The sequence below is a fragment of the Balaenoptera ricei genome, chromosome 6 (assembly GCF_028023285.1).
Source record: "Balaenoptera ricei isolate mBalRic1 chromosome 6, mBalRic1.hap2, whole genome shotgun sequence".
NCBI classification, from domain to species: domain Eukaryota; kingdom Metazoa; phylum Chordata; class Mammalia; order Artiodactyla; family Balaenopteridae; genus Balaenoptera; species Balaenoptera ricei.
Window position 1 is genome coordinate 113,524,019 of NC_082644.1, and position 21,062 is coordinate 113,545,080.

The window sequence follows — 21,062 nt, forward strand, 5'->3', positions numbered from 1 at the left end:
ACTGTACATTCAGTATAGGAAGTACAGAAACAGACTCCACTCTACCACTACTAAGTAGCAGTGTGACATTGAGCAAATCATTTAACCTGAAGTTCCCATTTTTTGACTTGTAAGATTAGGATAATGATAATTTCTTCAGAGGTTTGAAGGCTAAATGAGATCATGTACGTAGACTGCTGTTACAGGGACTGGTATATAATGAGTGCTCAATAAATGCTAATTTGTCATGCATTCAACCAGAGATTTCTTGCTGGGTATGTTGTATATATAGAGCCTCATAAAGTTTCCAAAAGAAAGAGGGAACAGACGCTCTGACCACCGGCAAACTAGTGTGCTAGCAGCCCCTAGCCCCTAGGTTTTCACAGGCTTCGTAAAGGTGAGAGCCAGAGTGGGCACAGGGTGTGGGTCGGGGGTGAGTGGGGTTGTGTCTGTTCTTACACTCTGAGTAGACCTACCCTAGGTGTATTCTTTACTCTAAAAATGCATGTGGTTCTTTATAGTGAGAATTGTGTGTGTTGAAAGGGTAGGACACCTTTTGAGGATAAGTATTCCTATTTTAAATAGGTTCAGTGAAATTTTCTCGATTTTTAAAAAGAAAACTGGTGTGTGTATTTGGTAGGGAGAGGTATTTGAATATGTAAGGGTTTCTATGAAAGGCTTGACTATAGGATTTCTTTACATAGGACACTGAATACATTTTGATAATTTCAGTTACAGGAAGTAGATTTACATGAAATTTACCTGGACAAAAAATCTGTTCCATTGTTTTTTAGAGTGCTCTTGAGTTTTAATTCTGGGACGCTGATGTGTTGCCTTCGGAGATGGCTCTCTCTCTCAGTGCAGCTGATGGGAGCCAGTTTCACAGCTGTGATGTCAGTGTTTCAAAATCTGTCGAAGAGGCTTTCCATGGAGGCCATAGAGGAAGCTATTCAGTTGTACACCTAACACATTTTTTATTTTTTAGTGAGAGAAGTAATTTTAAAGGAAAAAATCTTTAACTGAAAACATGCTTTGGGGTAATTTAGAACCACCCCTCAGCACGTGTTTTAGGGAGATGAACGGTGTCATTTGTTTTTTTGTGTACTGTGGCCGCGAGGCTGACGTTTTATGTACTTTTGCAGATGAGCCTCCTTGTGAATGTCACGAGCAGTTATCAGTCTATCATGTATAGAGTAGAAAGGGCAAAGCCAAACTGTAAGGGTGTCAGTACATTATGGCAATAAAATTTTTCACAGCCTCAAATAAAAACAAATACAGTACTTGACAAGTGAATCTGTTTTAAATTATTTCAGATACTATGGAAACGGAATTTCTGTTTGTTTAGTTCTCTTATTAGAATTGAATTGTGTTTCAAAAGTTGGTTTTCAAGTCAGTTGTTCAGAATTTGGAACTTACTTTCTAAAAAAAATTAAAATGGTCTGGATTATTGGGCTAGCTCACATTTTAACCATAAAGGAGCTGAAATATTTTACACTGAAAAAGTAGGCTATACTTTGGTAGCCCTAGCCATTTAATACAATGGAAAATAAATAAAATCGAATAAACAATTTAAAACATTTATGAAGAATATTAAGAAAAAACAAGTTTTATTAGACAAGGCATAGTGGGAAAAGCACAGGAAGGGCTGTGACCCTCAGGCAAACTACATAAACTTTCTGACCTCAGTTTTTACATCAGTTAAACTGGGTCTTTGTGAGGCTAAATGAGATAATAATGTGAAGTTCCTGGTACAGTGGCTGGCTCTAAATTAGCTCTCTGTAAGTGGCTGCTGTTATAAATATACGTACAGGTAGGATCCAAACCCAGGTTTCCTACAAATTCTAGATCCACTGCCTTGTCCTGCGCATGGCTGTGTTGGGGGAGGAGCGAGGAGGGACATGGAGGCAGGGGTAGTGCTGTCAGCTGTTTGTGCACAACCCGCAGGTGCGTGGCAGACAGGAGCTCTTGGTCAGGTGTCACCCTCCTGGGAGGAAGTTTATGATGCTCAGGTGTGCAGGGGAGCAATCCCTTTTCCCTTCTCTCACTGCTGCTTAGTCCCCACTGCCAGAACCCTGCCAGCACTGGGAGTAGGACAGGTTCTCCCAGAATCCAGAACTCCTATGGAAAGGGTGTCCTGACCTTAGTGATGACAGGAAGCCAGCATAACCTGTAGAGGGTTTTGTTGTCGTTGCTCTTGTTGCTTGTTTGTTTTAAGAAAAGGGAGAGCTAACACTTACTCGGTGCCTAGTACATCCCAGGCACAGTTCTGTGCCTTTTTTTTTTTTTTTTAACATGTTATCTCATTTACCATTCTTGACAGCCCTGTGGGGAGAAGGCATCGTTATCCCATGCTATAGACCAGGAAAAGAGAACTTAGATGATGTTGCTGGACTAAGGTAACACAGCTAGGAAATCAGAGAACGGGGATTTACACTCAGGTCTGTCTGGCTCTCAAGTGCCCTTTGGGTTCTCAAGGGAATGCACACGTGTGGTTATCTACAGTGTGTCCAGCCTTTCTGTCCTTACGTAAACTTCACTGGGTGTGCACCCTTGGGAAGGAGAGGAGTGGAATGAGATTTAGTTTATTAACACCATTAAGTTTAAAAATTGAACAGTATCTGGCTTCCATGCCTCATTTCAAATTGAATCACATAATGGGGATGAAAACATATTGATTAGAGAGAAACTATTTATTAGAGGTAAAATTGTTTACAATGTAAATAAGCTACATGTTCCATTATACACAACTTGGCATTTCAACATTTCATAATCTGTTGCATTTAATTAGGCACAGTACATAAAGTATGTATCACAAGTAAACATGGGAAACACAGTGGCAAATTTTTCTGATTTGTGCTTCATAAATGTTCAGTTTGCTAATCTCATTCATGATGTTTTAGTGTTAGCTGCTGCTTTTCCAAACAAGTGCTGATCCTCTCCCTAACGTATTTTATGCAAGGAAGCAAAACTAAGGATGAACTCTAAAGTTCTGCACTTCTGCCTCTTAAAGATTAAGTCATTAAGTAATAATTTTTCTCTTTTATTTAACATTGTTATTAAAATGATAAATAAATGTAGTGATAGAATTTGAAATGTAAGATATAATTAATGCTCATTAATAAATTGGCTTTCAGTGACCGTAGAGACATTGTAGATGGTTTAGCTTTTTAATTTGAACATGGCATTTTTCTTAAATTCTTAAAGGCAAAGCAATCTGGGAAACTTTAGTGGCTTGAGATTTACAAAGTGTCTGATTTTAATTATTTCAAGAATTCTCTGGCCTGCCAACGCCATCTTCCAGATAGAATACAGGAATGGGATTGCTGATTCCTGCAGCTGTGTGGGCCAGTATGCTGGCACTTAATACTCTTCAAGATTGCTAAATAACTTCCAAGTGCTTTTTTTTTTTTTTTTAAGAAGATTGGTTACTTTTTTCACTGAAAAGTACATTTTCTTTTTGTTGAAAAGTACCTTTTTCTAATTAAAAAAAAAACCCCAGTACTTGCTTATCTGAAATCAATTTGGATAATATTTGAAAACACACAGAAAAACACAAAATTGGAAGTTACTTATAAACCCACTCTAAAAGATAATCACATATTGGTACGTCTGTCCTAGTACTTTTTTTGTATGCATACTTGTATGTGTATGTTTGTGTGTGCACACCTGTGTATGTCTATGTGTAAGTATTTTTAACCCCTCCAAATTTTCATGCTGTGTGCAGAGAAAAAAGAAGCCCTTTCCTCCTCTTTACAGTATATTGTGAATATTTCCCACATATCGTTTTCTTCAGCATTTTTAATCAATGATTATATTCCATTATACAGATGTGCTATAAATTAACTTCTCTTTTTACTGTTGTAAGTAGGACTGTGGTGAATCTCTTTGCACATATAATCTCTAAATATTTCATCAAGATAAATTCTTAGTAATGCTGAGTCAAAGTGTATGTATATCCATATTTGCTGGCATACTTTACAGAAAGCTTATGCTAAGTAATAAGTAAACTGTTTCTACCCCTTTCTGTTTATTTCTTTAAATGTTTTTGATTTCCTGAAGCTGACAAATTTGTTCTTTGTTGAGCTCCAAAAGGTCACTGTGACACATCATTGTGATTGCCTGAGTGAGCCTTGTTTTTATAGCTGAAGGTCTTTACTAGATACACCCCATGCAAGGGGCTCCCACATGTACTCATACAAAGAAGTTAATGCAACTAGAATTAGCCTGCTCACTTAAGGGAGCAGTCTTGAACTCAGGTGCACATGCTTCACAAAGTAGCTGAAGATTTTCCAGAGGGTACAAGGGCATGCATGGTTTTAAGGTTATCACTGGTCAGCTTTCCTTGTGTGTGTGTGTGTGTGTGTGTGTGTGTGTGTGTGTGTGTATATACTCCTTCCTGAAATCCACTTGCCTCAGAAAACTGCTGTGGTAGTAGCTCATGTGGCTGTCCTTTTCCCTCTTCCCCTTTTCCACTTGCCCTTTTCGCAGTTTAGGAAACGGATAGTCCCAACCCATTGCCCCAAAGTCTGAGACCCTCTCTGGTTCCCAGCAAGGGATTGTGTGAAATATTGGTGATAACCAAACCTCCTTCAATCAGCACTTTATAACCCAGCACCCCTCTGATTAAGAAATGCATGTGTTAATTCTGTATTGAAGAATGTGTTCACAGTATTCAGTAGTTTACAAATAATTTAGTGAATCAGAATTAAAGCAATGTTCCCCTCCAAAGTACTCTCAGTAACTTCATAAGGGGGAATTTCAAGGCTGATAAATATAGAACTTTTAATAATAAAGTGTTGTTTCAACTATTAAAAAAAAATACATGTGTGATAAAACCTTAGTTTTGATGGTCAAAATAAGTATTATCAAAATAAGTATTGGTATTGCTTTGATTAATTTTAGACTAGCTGTGATGATAGCTTAATCCAGAAGGATATGTTAAACATGTAGAACATTATAATTATAGTAAATAAAAAGAGTTTAAAATTTTCAATTTCCATATATTACTTTTGTAGAGCATAAAAGTATATTGCATTAGGATAATATGAGAGGGAAATGAAATGGAAATGCGCTTCCAACACAAAAGAGAACACAGCATTTTTGACTATTAAAGAAAAACGAGTTTATATATTTTTAAAATGGATAGTGGGTATCAAATTGCTTTGCTATTTATATTTGGTTGGATACATTTTAAAGAATAGCATTACAGTTTTATTTTAAAATGTCAACATTTATGACATACTGAAATAACATTGTTTACAACTCTATAAACTTATAATGAAAAATTGTAGATGCCAACTTAAAAAATGTACAAAGGAGAAAAAAATGTGTGAGCAGATACCTGATTTTTTTCAACTTTTTTAGGCAGTATTCCAGCAAAAAGGGTGACATGGGACAGGCACCTAAATGGGAAGGCTGCCTCACCTGGCCTCAGGTGGCCTCAGGGGAACGTTCCCCACAGTACTTCCTAGAAATCTCAGGCTCCCCTCCCTTAGTGAGCCCTGGTGTGGTGGAGGTGGTGAGATCACCTGCAGAGCTCTTCTTCCGGTTTTCCCTTGCCTGGAGCACTCTCCCTTTCGCTGTACCTTAGCCAGAGACTGCCGGTCCCTCAGGTGCTTTAGGTCCCTCAGGCCTGGTACCCATGCCTCCTCCCTCTCTCTCGGCTCCCTCGTTCTCCACAATGAAAATATGCCTCACTTGTTAGACCTCCACCAGACGTCACCTCTTGCAGAAACACTCCTTGATTCCCCTTTCCTCTTTTCCTTTAGAATGGTTTCTCCTTCCTCTTTCACTATAAAAGAGGGGTTTAGAAGTTAAGGGAAAAGGGAGTTAAGTTAGAAAGTAGAATGAGTCTCTGGAATCTTGGAGAGGTCCAGGTAGAGGGAGGCAGTGGCTTATGTGTTTGGCTTGTGTCAACAGAGCTTCTAGAGCTTTGTACCTCTGAAATACGGAGTCTCAATAAAAATACTGTTGAATTGAATTGAAGCTGAAGTCCAGTTCAGGTTTCACCTTACCTCTGAATTCTTAGATTTCCCAGATCTGCTGGGACTTCTCTCCTTCCAAATTCCTTGTGTACTTATAGTCTATTCTGTACAGCTTGGTGTGTCATCATCACCATCCTGCAATTTTTGGTAATTATTTTGAGTGTCTAGCATTGTTTTTATAACCAAATTGTAAATTCTAGGCAGGTAGAGGTACCTGTTTATTTTTTCATCTCCCCATGGCACCTGCTATAGCACTGGCCATAACAGATACTCAATAAACATATCCCAGTTCATTGTAAAAAAGGAAAAAAATTGATGGGGTGTCCTGGGGTTGAAGTATGGATATGTCACACTTCACTGTATGATTTTTGGACCACTTGTGTATAGTCTAGATCTCTTGATTCTTCATTGATAAAACATAGGTGGTAGTGATAGCTAATAATATCAGGTAATCACTATGGGCTAAAATCATTAATGTACGTAGCATTTCTATGAGGAAGATATATTACTACTCTTATTGTTCTCACTGTATATGAGAGTAATATAAAGTACTAAAATAATCTGCCCAGGGTCACTAATAGTAAATGGCAGTGTGGATTTGAAACCAGACCCTGAGTCCCAAGCATTTACCCATCATGTGATACTGCCCATATCTGATGTATCTACCTAAGTTAAAGATTCTAAGTGAGTAGAAGGTTCTGGGTATCTTTTTGAAAGAGGTAAAAAAGTGACACAAAAGTTGAATTTAGTTACATATTTGGAAAACATTTTTACTTTTTTCCCCAGCTTTATTGAAATATAACTGAAACATAACATTGTTTAACGTATACAAGGTGTTGATATGATACCTTTAAAAATTGCCAAATAATTACTGCACAGTGTTAGTTACCACCTTCATCCCATCACATAGTTACCATTTCTTTTTCCTAGTGAGAACATTTAAGATGTACTCTTTTAGCAACATTCAAGTATGTGATACAGTATTATTAGCTATAATCAACCCCTGGTAACCTCCAGGGGTTTCTCTGAGTTTGTCTCTTTTAGATTCCACATTTTAAAACATTTTACTTTTTCCCAGTCTGTAGGTTATCTTTTCCTTTTGTTTATTGTTTCCTTTGCTGTGCAAAAGCTTATAGGTTTGATTAGGTCCCATTTGTTTATTTATTTTTGCTTATTAGGTCCCATTTGTTTATTTTTGTTTTTCTTTCTATTGCCTTGGGAGAGTGACCTAAGAAAACACTGGTACGATTTATGTCAAAGAAAGTTTTGCCTATGTTCTCTTCTAGGGGTTTTATGGTATCATGTTTTATATTTAAGTCTTTAAGCCATTTTGAGTTTATTTTGGTGTATGGTGTGAGGGTGTGTTCTAACTTCATTGATTTACATGTGGCTGTCCAACTTTCCCAACACCACTTGCTAAAGAGACTGTCTTTTCCCCATTGTATATTCTTGCCTCCTTTGTCGAAGATTAACTGTCCATAGATGTGTGGCTTTATTTCTGGGCTCTCTAGTCTATTCCACTGATCCATATGTCTGTTGTTGTGCCAGTACCACACTGTTTTGATTACTGTAGCTTTGTAGACAATAGTATTGTCTGAAGTCTGGGAGGGTTTTGCCTCCTGCTTTGTTCTTTCTCCTACAGATTGCTTTGGAAATTCTGGGTCTTTTATGATTCCATATAAATTTTAGGATTATTTGTTCTAGTTCTGTGAAAAATGTCATGGGTAATCTGATAGGGATTGCATTAAATCTGTAGATTGCCTTGGGTAGTATGGCTGTTTTAACAATATTAATTCTTCCAATCCAAGAGCATGGGATATCTTTCCATTTCTTTGAGTCATCTTCAGTTTCCTTTATTAATGTTTTGTGGTTCTCAGCATATAAATCTTTAACCTCCCTGGTCAGGTTTATACCTGGTTTTGGTTTTTTTTTGCGTTTTTTTTTTTATGTGATTTTTAAGGGATTGTTTGTTTACATTCCCTTTCTGATATTTCCTTGTTAGTGTGTGATGTGACCGACAAGGGCTTAATTTCCAAAATATACAACCAGCTCATACAACTCAATAACAAAAAAAAACCAATTGAAAAATGGGCAGAAGACCTTAATAGACATTTCTCCAAAGAAGGCATATGGATGGTCAATAGGCACATGAAAAGATGCTCATCATCACTAATTATTAAAGAAATGCAAATCAAAACTATAATGAGGTACCACCTCACACTGGTCAGAATGACCATCATTAAAAAGTCTACAAATAACAAATGTTGGAGAGGGTGTAGAGAAAAGGGAACCCTCTTACACTGTTGGTGGGAATGTAAATTGGTGCAGCCACTATGGAAAACAGTATGGAGGTTCCTCAAAAAAATAAAAACAGTGTTACCATATGATCCAGCAGTCCCATTTCTGGGCATATACCCAGACAAAACTATAATTCAAAAAGATACATGCACCCCTATGTTCATAGCAGCACTATTTACAATAGCCAAGACATGGAAACAACCTAAATGTCCATCAACAGATGAATGGATAAAGATGTGGTGTGTATATATACAATGGAATATTACTCAGCAATAAGAAAGAATGAAATAATGCCATTTGCAGCAATATGGATGGACCTAGAGATTATCATACTAAGTGAAGTAAGTCAGAGAAAGACAAATACCATATGATATCACTTATATGTGGAATCTAAAATATGACACAAATGAACATATCTCTGAAACAGAAACAGACTCATAGATGAAGAGAACAGACTTGTGGTTGCCAAGGGGGAAGAGGGGTTAGGGAGGGAAGGATTGGGAGTTTGGGATCAGCAGATGGAAACTAGTATATATAAACAACAAGGTCCTACTGTATAGCACAGGGAACTATATTGGAACCATAATAAACCATAATAGAAAGGAATATGAAAAAGAATGTATATACGTATGTATGTATGTATGACTGAATCACTTTGCTGTACAGCAGAAATTAACACAACATTGTAAATCAATTATACTTCAGTAAAATATTTTTTAAAAAGAAAGAAAGAAAAACATTTTACTTTTTAAAGGCAGTTGGCAGTCTGCAGCTGAATTGAGTCAGGGGAAATGCATGGCTATAGTAATTGGGAGAGAACAGATGCTTTTCCAGCCACTTCTTGGCCTTGCAGAAGGGCTCCAGAAAATCACCAGCCTGCACAATGTTCACTACTCATTTCCCTGACTGCCAAAGGCGTACAGTCTGGGAGCTGGTAGCAATGAACGTCAGTAGGAGGAGGAGAGTACTTGTATTTTTATTCTCGTTTTTAACTGATCTTAAAATTCTTGCCTGGCCCTTTGCCTTCTGCACAGTCCAGAGTCATGAGTCCTTGATATGTGGCTCAAAAGAGAAGCACAGGACAGTATATTCCCTTTTTCTCCACCAATTTTCTGTTTGTGTTTCTATTCTGGGACCAGTGTACAGACCATTGCAGTTCAGAGAGAGAGCAAGCTCTGCTCTCCTTTGAGCCAGGGTGTACAGTCTGGCTCCACTGTGAGCCCTGTGCAGGAGAGGGCCACGTGTGCTCTGTAGCTTTTGGTGCTTCCAGCTGGGTGACTTTTGCAATTGTACCCATCTGATTTTGAAATGTGAAAAAAACTCCTGAACTTAGGTGTGGATTTATACATTAATTACACCGATCTCAGTTGCAGCAGTGTGGTCTTAATAGCCGATTGCTGCAATATCCAAATCTGTGATATCAGAATGTGACGTGCATATTTTAATTTGAGAAATAGTTGAACATTTTTAGATATTCATTTAGATGTGGTTATGCAGGTTAAACATAACGTATGATCACTGCTTCTTTCATTGCTTCCAATTAAACCTTGCTTGTTAGTTTAACCTCTAGGTAATCCCATCAAACAATTGATGTCAAGGAAACACTGCCCACAGTAGCTTCAGATGAGTGGCCATTAATTTTAATTGCCTTGATATTAAAGATTAAGAAGTATCGGGACTAGCAGAATAGAAACGATCTGATGTCAAGCAAATCCACTTGCTAAAGCTTCCCCAGGCTGCTGGTGATATGAAAATTTTACTGTGAGAATTAAATAAACCTTTATTAGTGATGACTGTTGTTTGATTGGTCCAGGGGTATGCATAAACACAGAATTCTTACATATCTGGAGATGAGACCTTTGATGGTATAGAGATTCCTCAATTATGAAACCGTTAATAAAGCTGTAATCAGATTTTCCAGGCTAGGTTTCATTAATGTATTATAGCTTCTCTGATTGTCAAGATAATATTAACTACAAAGTACAGAATCCAACAGAGAATTGTTTAGAAGAAGAGAATTCTAAGATGGGCCTTTCTTGCTAAATTCAGAGTTGGGGAATTTTCATTAATTATGCTTAAGAAATTCCAAATTCCCTCTCAACCAGGAATATCTCCCTTTGCACTAGAGATACATTCAATATTTAACTCTTTCAGAGCCCTGACAGTCTTAATCAGACAAGCTAGAGTGATATATATTGAAGGAGGTTTTTGTGAGCTGGCTCGCTAGGTCTGCCTCCTGAGCTGAGGACATGCTTGTGACAAGTGAGTTGGGGGCTATGCGAACTTGCTTTAACAAGCATAACCAGAGCAAATGCCTTTGGGGTCATTTTACAGTCTTAATTCGGAACTTTTATATTTAGAGTCATAGAATTCTGGTCTGGGAATGGGTCCTAATAGTCGCTGAGGCTGCCTTCTCCTGGTGCGGAAATGCCTCCCAGAGCATCTGCCTCCATGCTCTTGGAGGCCTGGGCCCCACATCAGCATCATCTCGGCTTCTCCCTCTCCCTTGGCCTCCACAGTGAATCAGTGGCCAAATTCTGCCTACTCTAGTCCTCTTCCATGACCTCTGCCCTCTCCACGACTCCTGTTCTGCCGGGCTCAGGTCCTCCTCACCTGTGTGCCCTCCTGACTCTTCCTCCCCCACCACGTCCCACACAGCTATCCCACACGCCTGCCCCAAGCACATGGGGCTGAAAGAAGGGAGAGCAGAGGAGGCCAATGGTAGAATGGAGTTGGGTCCCTCAGGGCTGTTTGAGAGCCTAATATTGTGACAGTCTAGATGTTGGAACTAAGGCCCATGAGTGGAAATGGAAGGGAACCGGATCTTAGTTCTGAGTAGAGAGCTGTGTATCCATCAGAACTATCTAACGGTGGAATCAGGGACTTCGTGACGTGGCGAATACCACGTCTCTGGCGGTGGAGATGCCATGAACATGAAGAGAAAATGGAGAAAGAGGCGCAGGTTTAAAGGACACATGAATTCTCTTTTAGACCTGTTGAGTTGCAGGTTGTGGCAGAACATTTCTAAGGAAATGTCTTAAAAATTGAGAACTGAAAGTCTTCATAGAAGTTAGGGATAGAGATGGAAATCTGGGAGTCATTCACAGAGACAGTGGTTGAAATCGTTAATAGAGATAAGATTGCTCAAGGAGAAAGAAGAGAGCCAAGGGCTGAGTCTTGGAGAAAGCACGCACGCACACACACCCACACACACACACACACACACACACCCTGGTGTGTCAGGGAAGGAGAAGCAGGAGCATAATGTCACAGAAACCATGCAAAGAAAGCGCTTTAAGAAGGAGCCGGAGGTGTGGGGGAGGTAATTACAAGTATCAGACGCTGCTGAGAGGTCAAACAAGTTGCAGAGAGAGAAGGCCATTGGATTTGGGACAGGTGTGATGCCTGTGACCACATCAATCAATCACCTAGTCCTTGAGATTGTTAAGATTGTTACATGAGAAAATGTATGCAAAGGGCTCTGTGTAATGCTCAGTGCAAAGGAGATGCTCATTAAATAGTTACTATTACCACCACTATTTGAAATGAAGGAAGGAAGGGGCACATCTAATCCTTCATTGGGTCGGGGAGTTGTGTGGGGGGATGACAGTGGAACAGAAACGGCTAGGAAGGCCTGATCTGCAGCATACTTGCTTCCTGATGAGTTTTGGCTTGTTGCTGTCTGAACCTGTGTTCATGGTGGCTTTACAGGTCTTCAGCTAGTGTGCTGGCCTGTGTGTGTGGCACATACGTGCACACAGTGACCCCCCCCCCCCCAGGATGGGACAGTGGGTGGGCTGCTGCAGGCCAACATTGTCTTCCTCATGTGGCTCCCTTGCCAGGGCTCTCTAGCTTTCCCTGAACGGGTGAGTGCCATAGTTTGAAGAATGAGAGTTCTATTTCCAAAGCAATTAAAGACTTGGCTGAGATGGTCAACTAGCATGCCCATTGGTGTAAATTGGGTTGGAGGGCTTATACCACTCCTTATTTTTCCTCAGGGTCCCTAAATAGCTGTTCAGGATGAAACAGTGACCCACCCCGCCTGATACCACAGCAACATGCCCCTTTGACACATTACTAAGAAATTATTAAAAAGTGTTGTTAAACTGTTACTTTAACAAAAGAGAGGTCAGAGCCTTTTATATAGCAAGTGGGTACCTATTCATAAATTGCTGTGTGGGTTTTAGCTGCTTCTTTATATAGCTCAGCTCCCAGGTGCCTGAACACTCAACGTAACTATAGGCAGTGAGTCTTGCGCCGAAGTTTCACTGTCAATGAAATGTGATGAAATCTGCCTGTTGCCAAGATCCTCCTTAGAAATCTCTTCCATTTGCACTGGTTGACATCATAGGTAGTTTGCAAAAGAAATAAGTATGTTCTACCTGATGAAATCAGCCACTGATTCTTTATTTGCATTTGACCTTATTGGAATTGCTTGAGTTTTCACATCGTGACCTTCTCACATGTTAACTGGCACAACTTAAGCAGCCATCTTGGCAGACATACAGTATCTTCTAAGGCAGGAGACAAAGGGGTTTTTCATCCATTATTAATTGATGTTACTCTTTTTAGCACACCAAACATGATTTTACTGTACAGCTGCCAAAATTGTTCCAGACCCCAAAAGAATAAGTCGTTCTTTCACAAGCATTTCTTATTATTTACCTAACTTAACAAATGTTTCCTTTAGTTTTTCAGCTCCTTTTCAGGGGACTAGTCATTTATATGTTAATTGGTATACACCAATTGACTATTTTTTATGAACAGTGCTCCCAGCCATTTTAGTGTTACTGGGGCCAACTCCAAGAAGTGGTCTTATTCCAAGAGTGTTGAGAGGTTTGCCAAAAGAGCAAGTGAGCCTCTGCACCATTCTGCATCATCCCCAGGATGTGATCACAGGCTAGGAATTGAGTGATTCCTAGCCTATTCCAAGGTCTCCTTTTGGTGTCCTACAGTTATTATTGGAAGTTTGATTTTTGTTCCTCTCTTTGAACCTCGCTTCCCCTTACTCATATCCCTGTGATTTGTAGGTATCCAACTGGTTTGGCAACAAACGAATCAGGTACAAGAAGAATATTGGCAAGTTTCAGGAAGAAGCCAATCTCTACGCTGCAAAGACAGCCGTGACAGCTGCACACGCAGTGGCCGCAGCCGTGCAGAACAACCAGACCAACTCGCCCACCACGCCAAATTCTGGTGCGTATGGGCGCTCACTCCCTACTCAGCTCAGGCAGCCTTATGCCACAAACCCCTGTCCCACAGACCAGGAAACAAGAGCCATACTGGGGACACAGTGGACTTATAAAGGAAGATTGATATTAAAATGCAGACTTGTTCTTGGGGTGGGTGAATGAGTGGATGGCCAGAGCCTGTAAACCCACTATTCACAGTGAGTGCCACTATGTACTGTTAGATTCTAGAACTTTCACACTTAGTAGTGTTTTTTAACTCAGCAGTTAAGCCAAGTGCTATTACTAATGATTATTTTCACTATATTGTTCCATGTGTCATTTTAAAATCAATAGTGATCTGTCAAAGAACGAGTGAAATAGAAGTGGGAAATTTACCTGTTGCTGTGAGTAATGAAGCTGGTATGTTGGGGTTAGGACAGCAGGGCTTCCTACCTGATGTAGCTGCAGAGTCGAGTCTGCTGTCCTTACATCTCCTTAGCACCTGTGCTGACTTGGTAGGCTCAGCATGTGGTTAGCTGATCCGGACGTGGTTAGCCGCGAGGGGTATGGTACTTAACACATGGATGCATTATCTTGGCTGCTCATACAATACGTTTTGGCCAGATTTTATGAGGCATTTTTTGATGGAGTTGGAAACATCTTAAAATTAGAGGGAACTTGAGTAGCAATGAAAGATGCACAGCTAGTCCAAACAGATGGACTTGAGAAGCAATTCAAGGGACTTCTCTAAGGAGATAGTTTAAAATATATCTTTAAAAATTCAGAAAGTGAGGGGTTTTTTGTTTGTTTTGTTTTGTTGTCTTCTTCCCCCCACCCCCCAAGTTCTTTTTAATGGAGCGTGGAAACTGATGAAAGTTAGGCAGAGCGTATGGCTTAGAAAGAGCTTCAGAAAAATGTTTCTTCTCTGGGTAATTGTCCACCATGACAGTTAATGATGGTGAAGAGCTCACTTAATGACCAAGTCCTGGAGATAAATGAAAACAAGGGGATGGTTCCAGGCCAGCTGCTGGGTGTTTTTCTGTTTGTTTTGATTCTCTCTGTCTTTCATATTTGGGCTTCCCCATTGATAGGACTTTTCTAGATGCAAAATGAATCACAGGACCTAACTCCTTGCAGTTATTCTCCGTCCTCTTAGATCTAGAAATGCTTTATGTTGTACACAACCTTTCCCTTCTGTACCTTTTCTCCTTTCCCTGCCTCTAGGTCTTTGAGGATTATGTGTGTAGCTCTCTGTTATTCAGCTACTTAACTCTTTCCTTTCCAGGTTCTTCTGGTTCTTTTAACCTCCCAAATTCTGGGGACATGTTCATGAACATGCAGAGTCTGAATGGGGATTCTTACCAAGGGTCCCAAGTCGGAGCCAATGTGCAATCACAGGTAGGAGAAATGCCCCAGCTGGGGCCTTTCTAGCAGGGTAGGGTTTGGGCTCAAAACTCCTGACTCTCAACCCGTGGAAGTGGTCTGCACACCGTGCAGATCCTGTGCTGGGTGCTTCCGGACGTGACCATCTGCCCCACCATTTAATTTAATGAGAAGTCAAGTGAACAGTGACTTTGGATGATTCAAACCTGATAAACTTTGTGAATGCATTCGGCTCTGGCTTGAGCTCATGGAGAGGGGTTGGGTGCATATTACTTTTGTAACAAGATAGAACAGAAAAATTGTGTGTGCCAGTGTGTGTATGCTTTTAAAATATATTACTCTGTTTCATTTCTGTATTTATTTTTTTAAGTCAGAATACAAAAACCTGAGTTCTTAAAGTATATTCCAGGTTCACCTCTTTTTCTCATCCTCTTACTGGAAAGCAACTACTTGTTTTTATGCACGTGGGAGTGTGTGTGCGTGTGCGCGTGTGAGAGGGCGAGCCAGTATACATATTTATAAGTAGTTTCACCCACAGCCATGCTCATTTGGCTGGTGTAGATGCAAAGTTTGCATGGCCATGAAGATGTTGTTGTTTGGCTGGCATGAAAAACAAAGATGTGCGAGTTTAAATATGCAAAGAATTGTTGAAATTCCGCCAGTCACATTTGATTGATAAATTTGTCTTTCATTCAAGATGCTAAACCCTTGTGGCACACATAATTCAAATTGTTTCCTTTTGTAAGTAATGATGTTTTAATAGATTTGGGATGATGAATTTTGTTTTGTCTCACTTCTAGGTGGATACCCTCCGTCATGTTATCAATCAGACGGGAGGCTACAGTGATGGCCTTGGAGGAAACTCACTGTACAGTCCACATAATTTAAACGTGAGTACTCTGGGGAACCAGATTTGAAGAGCTGTAGGAACAGCGTCAGGTAAACAGTGGCTAATAAATAAATTAATGGCCATTTTACTTGGCTTCTCATCTTTTTGGCAGGTGGGGAAGGCAGCATTTTTAGTGTACTTTTATTTTATGAACCTAAACACTGATGTTACCTTCATGCCATTAGAAGTCCTCACAGAGGCCCAGGGTGGCTGGCATTCTGTCATCAATAGAGACTTAAGCATCAGCCCATTAAGATGCCATCTCCCACTGGCCGTGCTGTGTTCCAGGGAGATGGTGAAAAACAGGTCATTTATCTTAGACTCGAGCAGCAGGAAAAATTCCCAAACACAGCTCAGGTGAGGGGGAGGAGGGCCCCAGACAGATCAACAAACCAAGCTAAACAAAGACTCCTGTTCTTAAGAGTAACTTGCTGTATTGTCAATGTGGGATGCAAAACACGTTCAGCATTTTCCATGGCTTCTCAGTTGTTAAGTACGGAGGAAATAATTTTAACTTTAGTAACCAATTGACCAAAACTTCACTTTCCCCCCACCCTGACATGGATGGAAAATAGCAAACGCACAGCACCTAAAGGGGAGCTGCGGCGACTGGGTCCCCAGGGTGGAGTGGTGGACAGAATCTGGGACTCCAGACTAGGGAGGAAATGAACTGCCCAACACATGGTAGTAGAGTCAGAAAGAAAACAGACAGAAGTCTCCCTTTTTGGGGCCTAGCTTTCTATGAGAGTAAATATTAATGATTTAAAAAGTGATTGAGGATGTTCAATTGTAAAAGGAAAAAAGGACCATTAAATACTCAAATCTTTTACATTTGAAATGTCAAATCTTTCTTTTTGGGTTTATAAATAACTCGTAATAACCCACAACAAACCACATAAAAAGCCTTTTAGTTGCATTTCTCCTTTTTCATTTAAGTGTTTTGAAATGCTTCAGAGAATGTGCGATATCCTTATCAACATGATAAAATATGAAACTGTGATTGCCTGCAGCATTTTACAGACATGAATTCCATCTTCACTGATGAGGCTTGATAAGGCGCTGTTGTATAATACAGTCCATAATCTCAAACCACCAGAGTAAGGATTAATTTATTTTGAAAAAAAGAATGCTTGCTGACAACCTCTCCTCCAGCTGCCACGCTGGGTAAAAATATTGTACATTTGTTGTTTATAAATTTGGATAAAAGAGGAATGATGTTTACTTCAGATGGAATATCTTTAGACTTGTATCTGCGTAAGAGTTTTTCTTTTTCTAAGTAGATTTTCATACCTGAGGGGTGAGAACAGCTTACCTATTAGAGGAGAGGATTTTTTCGAGTCCCCACAAACACACACGCGCTTGTCACCATCCAACCTGCACAGCTGAGGCTTTGAAGATCAACTGCCATAGCTTTATATTTTTTCCTAACCTGGATTTGATACACCTAAAGCCTGGAAAATCCTTCTCCCTTTGGTTCTGGTCATCTCTGTGTGGTTGTTTGGTCCCTCTCTCTCCCCCCTCCCCACCATTTCCCTGTGGACCTAGAGGGAGGAAAGGTGCTTTATATGCAGGACTGTGCAGTCAAGCCGAAGACAGGGTTCCCTAAGAACAGCATATTGGGAGAAGGAAAAATTCCCAGCCCAAGACTGGGCAAGGAATCTCAGTAGCCTCGCAGCACAGGCCTAAAACGAAGACATTTTGGTTGGACTCGTAGAACAAGTTGCAGATGGACGTGAGGGAGTCAGGGGGACCTTCTGCCCCTCACTGGCACTGGTGTGGGAGGTCTAGGTCTGGGGGCGGCACAGCACGAGGCTGGTCTGTGCCGCAGGCACTGGGTGGCAGCCAGCTCACCCTCGCCTTCTCTCCAGAAAGGCCCGCCCCGTCACTTCCACTCAGTGTTCCCCAACTCACAAGCCCAGCACCTCCCTCTTCTTGACTGACATAAAAATATGTAGCGACAAGCTGTCTGCCACAGCAGAAATCTGATCAGACATTGATTTCAGCAATTGCCTCTATAGGCCAAGACATAAGGCAAATTTGTTTCTGAGCACTGTTACTGCGGATGCAGGTCTGAGGCAGGAAGGGCCAGTGGCATGTGAAGAGCCGTAGCAACATCCCGAATAGGAGCCCCAGTTACAGATAATTGGAATCCAGATTTGAATAGTGTGCGCTCCTCCACAGTTCATGCATTTTCATTCTGCGAGATCCTATTTGGAGGGAAATTCTGGCCTTCATTTTCCAAGGGTTATAGTAGCTGGCTGTCAGTCTTGTATAGAAAAGGGGCCAGGGGGTGGAGGGGCTTCTTCTCTATGGAAACGAGGATTAAGCTGGGTTGAAGTTTATACTTTGTGGAGCCCAAGGTCTTGCCAAAGCATTGCATTGAGCTTCTCCACTGCTCCCTTCTTATAAGATTTTTTTTCAAGTCACTTGATTTTTATCAGCAAATCAAAGGCCGAGCTTCGTGCCAGCTTGAGACCAGCTGAAGCCCTCCTTCAGCGTGCTGATTTATTGCCAAGTCTTTACTTGGTAGGATGGATTTGTTTTACATGCATTTAATCCCACTTTAACACATGCTTCAAACTCCTGCCAAAGTGGGTTTAGAAAATACATTTTGCTAATGCATCTTTGCTCTCATGTTGTCATCGGGGTATTTTCACTTGGGGAGGAGAATTAATATGTAGACGTGCACCCGTTGAACTGTGCTTCTCCTTTCAGGCTAATGGAGGCTGGCAGGACGCAACAACTCCATCTTCTGTGACTTCTCCTACAGAAGGCCCAGGAAGTGTGCACTCTGATACCTCTAACTAATCTCTGGTAACACTCTTCCCTGAGCTGACACGCCTTGATAAGTGCGTTCAGAGCAACAGGAGGAAAAGGAAAGCGTTTTTGTAGCCCACCATCTACAGCTTTACTGTAAAACCTTATTAGAGAACTTGGTAAATCTGTTTTTTAAGGAATCATAATCATTTGTATTTATACTTAAAAACACACAATGTTAAAAAAGCACTTTATCCAATTAGGCCAAGATTTAACATTGTTGACAGTCCTATAGCTATTTTATCATAATTTATTATCAATATTTTACATTAATGGTTTCTCACTTGCCAATTACTTGGCCTTAAGGGTAAAAAGTACAATATATGCTAAACCTCAATCGCTAAAGCAGATACAGAGACTCACCTCACCTAAATTGAACTTCTTGCATATTTCCATTGCAGACTTTGATTGTCCTTCTTTCATATCACTAATGGAGTTGGAATAAAGGAGCTGTTTGGCTACCTGTTAATGATGGTTGTGTTTAAGAATCTTCCTCGTCACTCTTGGGTTTCGATCTCTTACGTTATAATTAGATCAGAGACCGGTAGCATCTTTTCTCTCTCTGAAAGCACCAGTGCCCAGAGTCTGCTCGGTAATTAAATTATGGATCCAGATTGTTTTGAGAGCTGAAGATACTTGCTGCTGATAGAGGTGACCACGAGATCCGTCTGGGGTTTCATGGCGTGCACTGGGTGCTGCACAGACTTGTCAAGGTTTGCTACGTCCTCTGGGCATTCACAAAGGCCCTGCTCTCTGGAGTGTTGTATATAGTGTAGCAAAAGAGTATTTATACATCTCACCAATCAAAACACAGCTTTATTACCTCATGCGAACTCATACAAACCAATAGAATTTCAACATGTTCTGTAGCTTAGAGTGCTCACTTACTACCTCTGAACAATACTCACGCTGTAGTTTGTCTCTTTCTTATCTTTTTGCATCTTGTAATTAACTCTTTGTTTCCCTTCATAAAATGTAATGTACATTGTAATCTTTTAAAAGAAAAATCAGGGTTGCATTTGCAACTTTTAAAAAACCAAGAGTGGAAACATTGGGTCTTAAATTAACACAGGATCAGTAAAACTGTTGTAAATACTAAGAAACATTTTGAATGTTCTTCATCTTGTTACTAATCCATGCAAAAAAAAAAAAAAAAGCGATGACTAATTGTGATGCATTCAGATTTCAGTATTCAGTACTGTATATTTCACCCTGTGTAATGGGGCCCCCTCTCCTTTCTCTCTTTTTGTATTGTATGCGATTCTGAAACTGATTGAGTCATGAAAATAATTTGTGGCGGTGATTCTAATGTATTAAAAACGTTTCGTGTTCCTTTCTAACTGGATTACACCCTGGATTGAAAAAGTCTTCCTCGTGGTAGTTATATGTAGTTTCAAACATGAATAAACTTTTTGCTTTCATGATTAAATGTTGATGCAATTTCTTACCCCACCTGGTGAGCTAGTCAGTGCAGGCAGAGGAGAAGGCCTGCCCAGAAGTGAGTCTGAGCATGTAAACGTGTCGCCTGTCAGAGAGGGACTCAGAAACGAAGGTGAGGCTGAGAGTGGCCGACTACACTCTCTGCAGGCTCCCAGCCAGCTCCTGGACCACCGTCACATGTCCTCACTTGACACTTAACGCTCTAAGAATACCACAAGGAAAATATCATCCCCATTTTCACAGATTAGGAAACTGAAGTTCATAAAAGTAGATGCCACAAGGTGAAAGACCTAGGATAACAAGGGCCACGCTTGGAACCCAGGTCTGTGTGTGTCCTTGGAGCTGACACTCTCCTGACTTAATGATGCATCCAGCATCTTTTGGATGGAAAGACCTGTTTGGTAATTTTTAAATAATTATCAGTCTTGTCACATTCACCTCCTTGCTTTCATAACTTCTGTGAGATACGGGTTAAGAACAAGCAAAAGTTTGTCCCAAAAGAGTGAGCTTCCAAGGCCATAAAAAAACCAAAAAGCCACAACTTCTCATAACATACCTTTGAAAACTAAACTTATAAAACGTAAGACCAACTAGAAATTCTTTAACCAGATTAAATATTGTTTTTGTTTTATTCACATTGTCAGCAACTCCATGTATTTACATGTACATCTGTCGCTAATATCTAAATCTTTGTAATAAAAGAAGTCAATAGCAGGTAATTGGCCTGTTTACTGTATCTCGAGGAAATTGACTCACAGGAAATCAGATTAATGTTAATCAGTTGCAGCAAATGGTCTCTGATAAATACAACTGTTTTACTATTTCAGTTGGTAAAACAAGGTCTAGGGCCACCATTCCCATTAATCTTGAGGCAGTTACACTTTATAAAATAGATTGCCCTCCAAAGCTGTCCTCCCTCACACGGGCTCTCAGCCTGCCTGTAGGAATCTCTCCCATGGCTAAGTAGTTACTTGCATGATTCAATTAGCTTATGGGTCAGCCTTTCTTATCTTTGTACATAAAACAATCGCTATGCTATGTGGTTTTGCAAAAATATCCTGTGAAAACCAGACACACATGCACACACAAATACATCTTCTT

At 40.3% G+C, this 21,062-nt stretch overlaps 1 protein-coding gene across 4 annotated transcripts in view; it reads left to right on the top strand.

Annotated features, from left to right (window-relative positions):
* Window positions 1-19,950, top strand: part of PBX3 (PBX homeobox 3) — a 222,668-nt gene extending 202,718 nt beyond the window's left edge. For 2 of the 4 annotated variants that reach the window (XM_059925621.1, XM_059925620.1), the window contains exons 6-9: window positions 13,292-13,457; window positions 14,718-14,830; window positions 15,616-15,705; window positions 18,420-19,950. In XM_059925621.1, the coding sequence (XP_059781604.1) occupies window positions 13,292-13,457; window positions 14,718-14,830; window positions 15,616-15,705; window positions 18,420-18,512 (462 nt within the window). In that variant the 3' untranslated portion in view covers window positions 18,513-19,950. The remainder of the gene's footprint in view (window positions 1-13,291; window positions 13,458-14,717; window positions 14,831-15,615; window positions 15,706-18,419) is intronic. The other 2 variants (XM_059925623.1, XM_059925622.1) reach the window with 1 other exon arrangement.
* Window positions 19,951-21,062: the final 1,112 nt, after the last annotated feature.